The sequence below is a fragment of the Cibotium barometz genome, chromosome 39, assembly GCF_041138505.1.
Source record: "Cibotium barometz isolate CiBa-2024 chromosome 39, ASM4113850v1, whole genome shotgun sequence".
NCBI lineage: Eukaryota > Viridiplantae > Streptophyta > Polypodiopsida > Cyatheales > Cibotiaceae > Cibotium > Cibotium barometz.
In genome coordinates, this window is record NC_141084.1 from 26523152 (window position 1) to 26531767 (window position 8616).

General features: G+C 41.7%; 1 protein-coding gene across 9 annotated transcripts; it reads left to right on the forward strand.

Annotated features, from left to right (window-relative positions):
* The first annotated feature begins 1592 nt into the window (after positions 1-1592).
* Positions 1593-7818, forward strand: LOC147615931 (serine/threonine protein kinase HRR25-like). 9 transcript variants are annotated; one of them, XM_086778564.1, is made up of 15 exons: positions 1868-2006; positions 2136-2265; positions 3107-3147; positions 3269-3338; positions 4082-4267; positions 4400-4495; positions 4613-4687; positions 4841-4898; positions 5055-5118; positions 5337-5421; positions 5944-6070; positions 6150-6232; positions 6334-6406; positions 6562-6731; positions 7421-7818. In XM_086778564.1, exons 2-15 carry the CDS (start codon positions 2182-2184, stop codon positions 7715-7717), a joined length of 1509 nt encoding a protein of 502 aa, XP_086634690.1. In that variant the 5' UTR covers positions 1868-2006; positions 2136-2181; the 3' UTR covers positions 7718-7818. The 9 variants fall into 9 exon arrangements, 5 of the variants coding, with proteins under 5 accessions (XP_086634693.1, XP_086634690.1, XP_086634692.1 ...); XM_086778566.1 differs by having other exon boundaries at positions 2136-2257; XM_086778565.1 differs by having other exon boundaries at positions 2136-2257; positions 4119-4267.
* The last annotated feature ends 798 nt before the right edge of the window (positions 7819-8616 follow it).

Here is an 8616-nt window from a genome sequence, read left to right on the forward strand (position 1 = left end):
GCTTAAGGAGAATAGTTTGGTACGCTTGGTGCCCACAATGTTTTAAGATGTCTTTACCCAAGTATGCTCATTGCAAATCATCATCATGGTGCCTAAGATATATTTGACCAAGTGCGCTCATTGCAAATCCCTAGTGAGAAGAAGAGCAAGATGAGTGAGCCACACTCAAGAGGGTTGTTATTGTGAAAAAAGAGAGGTTATAACATTACAGGCACATGCCTAGTAACATGAACCTTCTAGATTATGAGGATTATATAGAATTGAAGAAATGTCCCTTCTTGTGATGGAATGTTGGTTGTTTTTCGAGTGTCAAAAGCAAGTGTACAAACACTGTTACATTTGAATGCATACTTCAAGTGTCCCCGATGGGAATTACTTCCTTACAAACATTGGTATTGGACGTCTTATGAATGTTGCTCCTTCTCTCAATCACATGCTCCCTTGTTGAGTGATTTTTCTAATAATCGTAGGTTGTTACAACAATTCCAACTTGTTGTTGATCCAACTAGTGAAGAGAGTGTTGTGTTAGTCCTTTTTGGTGATGCATTCGTCTATACCCATGCCCATTGTCAAATCTTACTAAGAGTTGTGTCACACTGATGCATAAACAAGTCTAAAATTATTGACAGTCACCTTCTAGAGTAAGCAATTGCACGAACATCTTGTAGAGTGTGGAGTTGTGCCTACACCTACTCCATAGTTTTTTCAGTGAAAAGATAAATAAAACGTTAGTTGACAACAAAGCTAGCGATGTAATTGCCAAAAACTTAGAAGAACACTACAAAGGGTAAGGCATTTCGAAGGTGCATACAACAATTTCGAAGGTGCATACAACAATTTTTAGGGCTACACAGCAAAATAGCACCTACAAATAGAGATTAGCGGCTTTTTTGAAGCCTCTCAAGCCTTGGTGTGACACAGCTCTAAAAACGACATGCCCATGCATTGGGTTCACATATCTATAGTGAGGGACAATGATTTTCACACTCATTATGCCTAAGCCCCACCACATTTTTGACGTCAATGCCATAGTTTATCTATGCCCATTCCCAAAGTTAGTGCAAACTTGCAAACTACATGCCCATTCTTAGGGTTCCCTTTGAGTGGCACCTCATGTATGTGCAATCCCACTGAATTTTAACAAGCTTTAAGGAAAACTTGGTTGAGTTGCTTATGCCCAAAGTGAGAGAAGACAAATGCTTGCAATCACATGGAGGTCTAGGTTTCTTGCATCGTGCTTGCGAACATCGAGACATCCCGAGTCTTTGGGTGCCAAGGCGCCTTAAGTAAGGTCGGACACACCTCAATGTGAAAGAAGCTCCTTGGAAAGTTGAGCTGGCATGCGATTGAGAGATGATGAGGCATGTCGGGCCTGCCGCCGCCGCAGGCAACTCCGGACACACCTCAATGTGATGGCATGTGATTGAGAGATGACGAGCCATGTCGGGCCTCTGCCCTAGGCAATTCCGGACACACCTCAATGTGAAAGCAGCTCCTTGGAAATGTGAGGTGGCATGTGATTGGGAGATGACGTGGCATTTGTTGATGGCCCGATGGGGGTCTAACTTTTGTCAAAGAGAGAGAGAGAGAGAGAGAGAGAGAGAGGGTTACTTGCCTTAATAGTTCTGCATCTCTCTGCACACAACAATCTTTTCTCCTCTTTTTCTTATCTGTTGTTGCCTTCTTGTCCAAATCAAAACCTCCTTTTTCCGCCATAGCCAGACCTTCTTTTGCCACAGCTGTTTCTGCCTTTCCTGCTGAGCTTTGCCCACCATAGCCAACCCTCCCTGCGGAGATTTTCCTGCCATAGCCAGGACTTCGTGTAGAGGGTTTTCTGCCATAGTTGAAGAGCTGTTTTCGCCATCGCCAGACCTTTCCGCATAGCTCTTCCCAGAGATTTAGAGCTGTTTCCGCCATAGCCAGACCTTAACCTCTGATTGATTTCTTCCTACCACCTCGCGAGAGCACCCGTTAATTTCCAAACATGATGATTAGCATAATTTCGGGTTTGCAGTTGCCCAATTTTCATCAAGATTACACCACCTTTTCTGGGTTAATTGCTCGCTTGTTAAGTTTAATTCCAAGATTAATAGCGGTTGTTTATCTTAATCCCAGTATTAACCCTCTTTTACCAGGTTAATTACTGTTGACTAGCTGCAAGTCGAAGGTTGCCTCTCTTCTATGGAACCTATGGTGGGCTCTAAGTACAAGCTCGGGCGCAAGATTGGAAGCGGATCTTTTGGCGAGATTTATCTCGGTAAGCGCGTAAGATCTTTGACTGAGCTCAAGCGCATTAATCTTAATTTAGGTCTGTGATTGAGCTTACCCATTACAAATATGATCATATGATATCAAATCTTTGCTAGGAGACAAGTGATTATGCAATAATGAGGCAGCTGATCATGAAACCCTTCCCAAATGTGAGAGGTGATCATTGAAATTCAATATGAATTGGAGAGCTCATTATGTAAATTCCTGGAGCTGAATAAGGCCGGGGTGCGCCTCAAAACGATGATGTGGGTGGCTGGACATCCTCCAGCCAGTTTATACACAAACTATTCAGTAATCTTTCACTCTCCTTACAGTGGAAAAGTAGCAAGCTCTCTATCCGGTTCACGTACATTCAACATTTGTAAAAGTGGTAGTTTATCCTCTTTGGGCTTTGGCAGAAGTCTGAATCCTTAGGTGCCTGAAGCTCTCATGGAATGTTGTGATGATCCCCACATCAGCTTGGGCAGCAATGGTTGTTGCTTTGAATGCCCTTACTATTGATCACCATGTCATTGTCATCCAACATTACAGTCCCATTTCAATGAAGTTTGGTGATGATTGCAATAGATGAACACCTGTTTCATCTCATATAATCATCTCCTCTGTAATGTTTCATATATTACCCATCCTACCTATAATCAGATGAGTAAGGTGACTAATCATAAGATTAAGATGAATTTAGTAAAAAAATATGAATAAGCTAGCTCACAAACCAGACTGAACATAACATTGTGATCGACATAGGTCTGTCTAGACGCACCAAAATTCTTTTCAATGTATTATGTTTTTTTCTCTTAGGATCCTGAGCAAAGGTATATCTTTCTGTTAAAAACAGGCACAAATTATCTCACCAATGAAGAAGTTGCTATCAAGCTGGTAACTATCCATGCGATGCCTCACTAAGCTTTGTAGGCCTGTTTTAAGGGTTTGTATGCTTTATGTTGGCGGGCCCCTTTTTAAATATAAAGTTTGGCATAAACCTTTCATTTCAATGCAGGAGAGTATCAGCTCCAAGCATCCACAGTTGTTATATGAATCCAAGTTGTACAAAATCCTGGATGGCGGAGGTAAGATGTGCATGAAGTGAATGCCATTTCATGATGGTTAGGGCACCTTTGTTTTGAGCGCCAGGGGGGTTGGAAGCTTCTTAGCATGTGTAGGTTTTAATAAGCTATGAGGTACTTGTTCTAGTGTAGTGGTTCAAGTTCAAATGCTACAATGCATAATGCAACAGCCATATCCTTGCCCTGATGTCCTTTTCCATAACCTTGTCATGTCACATCATTTGTGACATATCATCATGCCATGTGGAGTGCGTGTTCCAAGTATGGATGTCCTCCATGCATTTAAAATAACCAAGATGCATTTAAAATAACCAAGATAAGTGCAAATCAATGGATGCCAACCATATATGTGTGTACAGATCAACTTGCTTTACAAAGGTGATGTACATGCTGTGCTACGTCATCTATCATGTATGTCCCCATGTGTCCTTATGTCTTGGTGCCATGATAATGCATGCCAAAGTATGCGTGTCCTACATGTAGTATGATATGCCCTGCTACATCGTACATGTAAGTTCCTACATGCGTCTTGATGCCATGATAATGTGTGCCAAACTATCCATGTCTAACATGCTAAGCTGAAAACATTTCTAAGAAAGCTGAGCAGCAGATGGGTCAATGATGTGATACCCTATCAATTGAGATGCTAGGGATGAAGTAGATTTTGAGATCTGTATGCCAACTTGATGTGTCCCATGCTCAGGTCGCATTCAATTGTGCTCCTGAAGTTGATGTGTCCTTTGCAGCTCGCCCATTGGCATCAACTTATTTCTCGTTTTGCAGCTGGTATTCCCAATGTCAAATGGTTTGGGAAAGAGTGCGACTATAGTGTACTGGTCATGGATCTATTGGGTCCAAGTTTGGAAGACCTATTTATATTCTGCGATCGCAAGTTCTCCTTGAAGACGGTGCTGATGCTTGCTGATCAGCTGGTGTGTGACGTTTTTTGCACTTGTTTCACTCCACCTTTGTGGTCGAAGTGTTCTGATTCCTTCTGAATTGGTCAATATCTTGTTTGTTGGTAGATTTCTCATCTCTTCCCCACACACAACTTTCTTGAGCAGATAACACGGGTAGAATATGTACACTCCAAATGCTTTATACATAGGGATATCAAACCCGATAACTTTTTGATGGGGCTCGGGAGGAGAACGAATCAGGTGGGTACTGCTAAGACTGTGATGCTTTTTAAAGGTAAATATTGTAGCATTTTGGGATTCTATGCTGCATTGGCTGTGGATTATAAAATAGTATTAGTCTGAATTGATGGATTTTAGGTGTACATTATTGACTTTGGGCTGGCGAAGAAGTATCGGGATTCCCTTACCGGCTCACACATACCTTATAGGCACGTGTTCCTTCTGTCTTTTGCATGAGACTGTGTATACTCCCCTTCCATTTTTTTTTCAGGTGCATGTTTAATAGAAGCAATTGGCTTGAAGTAGGGCTTGAATGCATCTTCACAGTTCTGATCCATGCTGCTCTCTTTGTACATACACAGGGAGTTCAAAAGTTTGACGGGCACGGCCCGGTATGCAAGTATCAATACACACCTTGGCATAGGTATGGCCATCCTTTTTAGATTATTCATTTTTTCTCAAGATGTTGGCTGTCATGTCGGGGCCGCCTTGAATTTGATAATTTTTTTAATGAGCTGTAATTTGAAATTTAATGATGCACGTGTTTTTTTGTGATATTAATGCATTTTGCTCCATGCAGAACAAAGTTGCAGAGATGACCTGGAATCACTTGGCTACGTTTTCATGTACTTCTTAAAGGGCAGGTGTGCTGATGTTTAAAATCATTTTTTTAATCTTTTGGTGAGTAGTAGTGACATTGTATATATATGTATATATATACATATGTATATGTATACGTATACATATGTATATATAAAATTATATACCATATTATGTATGTATATATAAAATTATATACCATATTATGTATGTATATCTGCCTTTATTTCCAATGTCTACTGAATTGCCTTGATTTTGGCAGTCTGCCATGGCAAGGATTGAGGGCTCAAAACAAAAAGTGGAAGTATGAGAAGATTAGCGACAAGAAGATGTCAACTCCAATTGATGTAAGGTTCTGAGGTTTCAAATCATCTGCTACAGTGTTTTAATAGGTTTCGTATGCTAGTATTTAAATCCATGCCAATGCTCTGAGGCTCGTCCATACTTGATGCAGCCCACAGATTTCTTCATACAGCCTGTAGGCCTTCTCCATGCATAGGGTATACTTAAATTTTCCTTCAAGAGCTATGTACTGTAAATAAGAAGAGGGGCTACACACCTTATCCTGATAGGCACCTTTTATATGTGGCCGTACGTTCATTGTATGTGTCATACCTATGATACCTTTTGGCTTTAACCATCTTTGTAACCCTTAATGATTGGTCTTGTCAGACAACAGTTACCAGAGATTGAACACCCTTGCTCCTCATCATTGTTAAGGTGTCATTCTCTGGTTGACCTACCTTGTGTTTAAGCCCTAGCTATGCTTAGTTTGCGGCCTGCAACTATACAGTTTCTAATGGCCACATCTTGACTCAGATTGGATTTTTGAAAATCCATGACTCCTCTAATGCTAATGATGGATGCAGGTACTGTGCAAAGGTCACCCCTCCGAGTTTGCATCCTACTTCCACTACTGCCGCTCACTCCGTTTTACGGATAAACCCAACTACACTTACCTTAAAAAGCTGTTTCGTGACCTCCTAACACGCCAAGGTGGTTGGTTTAGCATCATACTGCACATTCCATATGTATCTATTTTTATTGCATCCATTGCTGAAGATGTGTAATACAGGTTTCCAGTATGACTATGTGTTTGACTGGACTATCATCAAGTATCAGCAGTTGCAAGCGAGTTCTGCACCTCAGAGAACAGTAGTATGTATGATTTAGTTGTGTCTGTCTGCGCTCCTTAAAGGTCTGGGTCTAGCGTGGGTAAACTTTTATAATAGCCATTGCATTTGTACTCATTACTGCAGCCGCCTTTAGGAGGCACGGGTAGCGGGGCAGACGCCTTAAGTTTTGTGGCTGCAACTGTGGGACAATCTTCTGGTATGTTATAATGTATATCCAGTCTGAGGTCTCTGGTTGTGTTTGATGTTTTTACACCCTGGTTGTAGGGCACATGGAATTCACATTTATGGTGTTCATTTTTGCTCTATCTATACTTCAACGCTTGTTTTGACTCACTATTTTTATTTAGATAGGATCAAAGAAGGTATTTGATAGTAGTCTAAAGACGGAAGCGGTCGAGGGGAGTTGTCAGCTGTTTTCGAGTGTTATAGGACCGTCGTCAGCTCAAAAAAGTGCTTTGCTTGTTTCTACTGTTGCTAATGATGCGCAAACAGCCAACAATACTCTTGCAGCTGAAGACTTGGTGAGCCTGTTGGAAATCTTGTTCTTATTTTTTCACTTGTCAGTGCATTTGTGATATGGGCATAGTGGTTAAAGATAGGGAGTACACTGTGTACACGATCCTGGATAAGTACGTGAAGGGGATCTATAATACGCCCCCCCCCCCCCCCCTTCCCCTCTCTCTGTCTCTTCTGTTGAAAGGTAAGATGTCGTCATTGGGCCTTCCACAAATCTCACTTGTCAAAACCTGGCCTGTCCGGTGGGTGGGGGAGATGCCTGTAAAGACTCTTAAAGTAGGCTAATGTTTTCTTTATACAGATGTACATACATGCTTATATGTGTCAAGATAATCTCCATACATATGAAACTTAACCTCATGGATACATGCAATATCTCTTATGTACATTAGTTAAGCATGAAATTGCAAACCCAATGACGTTGGAGTCGTTGGGGATTGGATGAAAGACGCTTTATTAGATGGGAAATGACTGGAACTGCCGAAATGTGTTCCGGCAGGCGTAGGGACCCCTGAAAAAGATGTTTTGGCCTAGAGACCCCATGTTTTGGTCGTTTCCAGTAAGTAAAGTCATCTGGTAATAGGACATTTTTTAAGTATTTCTTGTATATAGATTTGGAGGAAAGGACCTTGGTATTAGGCTGCATTTTTTGATTCCCTAATCCTAATTTCTGTATGCGGGTTTGGAGCAAAAGAGTGTACATTGGATAGTAATGATGTGTGGCATCACTAAGGGACAAAGAGCTCATTCTACACGGCCGTGTTATGCTGCCCCTAGATCTCAAAAGCTCGATGATGTTGCATGTCGCGGGGCGAGATTTTCAACTCAAATGGAGATTTTCTTTAGCTTGAAAAGGGAAAACTTGCCACCTAGCAACATGATAATACTCACTCGCTCTGAATATTCCAGTGGGAAGCAGGCTATTCTTATGTCACCTGTTCAATTACAGATGTATGTTTATGAAGAATGCTTTGTGTGGAGTAACAGTTGAGATCTTTGTGGGAACATGAAGATGCCATACCATGAAGAGGGCATTGCTGACTGTATGATTTGTAAATAAAATTGTGTAGTCCACCCGGTCTTGTATTATCATTTGTCATCTCTGAATGGTTTTGCTGGCAGAAGAAGGCCTTACTGTATTTAGCTGGATTCTGCTGACTTTGCAATTCAGGCATGGCCAGTTCAGCTTAGGGTTCAGGTGTTGGTTGTGTGCAAGATAAGGTAATTTTACAAGGATTCATTGTAGCATTATTTGCCTCTTGGATGGGCCTCTGTTTTTGCCATTAGTAGTGCTCTCTCTCTGTCTCTCTCTCTCTCCACCCCCCGAGCTCATATGCATCTTGTAGAGTATTCTGTGCCTCAACTGTGGGCAGTAGATACAAAAGTATGACCATATACCTTTTACAAGCTGAGATTACTGGGGAGAATAAGGCGGTTTGGTTTGGGCAGAGAGAGAGAGAGAGAGAGAGAGAGAGAGAAGAAGAAGAAGAAGAAGAAGAAGAAGAATAAGGAGGACGTGTGTTTGGGGTGGGGGGGGGGGGGGGGGGGTGGGGCTTGTACAAGCACTCAACCATGATACCGAAACATCATGGTTTGGCCTTGCTCTGTGGGGTTTTCATGGTCTGCAATTCAACTCGTGGATGAAATTCACAAACAAGCCTTCTTCGGGGACGTGCACACATAAGGGGGAATGCAATGATACATGTGCAGCACTCTAGGTTGAATGTCCCAATCTTAGGGCATAGGTGCATTTATCACGTCAAACACAGTATATGTCCTTTGGACGTAGAGATGTGTCGTTTGGTCAATAGATGTGTCCCTTCAAAGAGTTGTCCTTTAGTGATGACCTAAGTGATAGGGTGTGACCTTTCACTAGTGTCCTTTCCCCAA

Bases quoted from the DNA above. Each gene is read 5' to 3' on its own strand.
- LOC147615931 (XM_086778564.1), top strand. From the start codon at position 2,182: ATGGAACCTATGGTGGGCTCTAAGTACAAGCTCGGGCGCAAGATTGGA. The intron at 3,148-3,268 runs GTAACTATCCAT...ATTTCAATGCAG, and splicing joins AAGAAGTTGCTATCAAGCTG to GAGAGTATCAGCTCCAAGCA. The intron at 4,268-4,399 runs GTGTGTGACGTT...TTTCTTGAGCAG, and splicing joins TGATGCTTGCTGATCAGCTG to ATAACACGGGTAGAATATGT.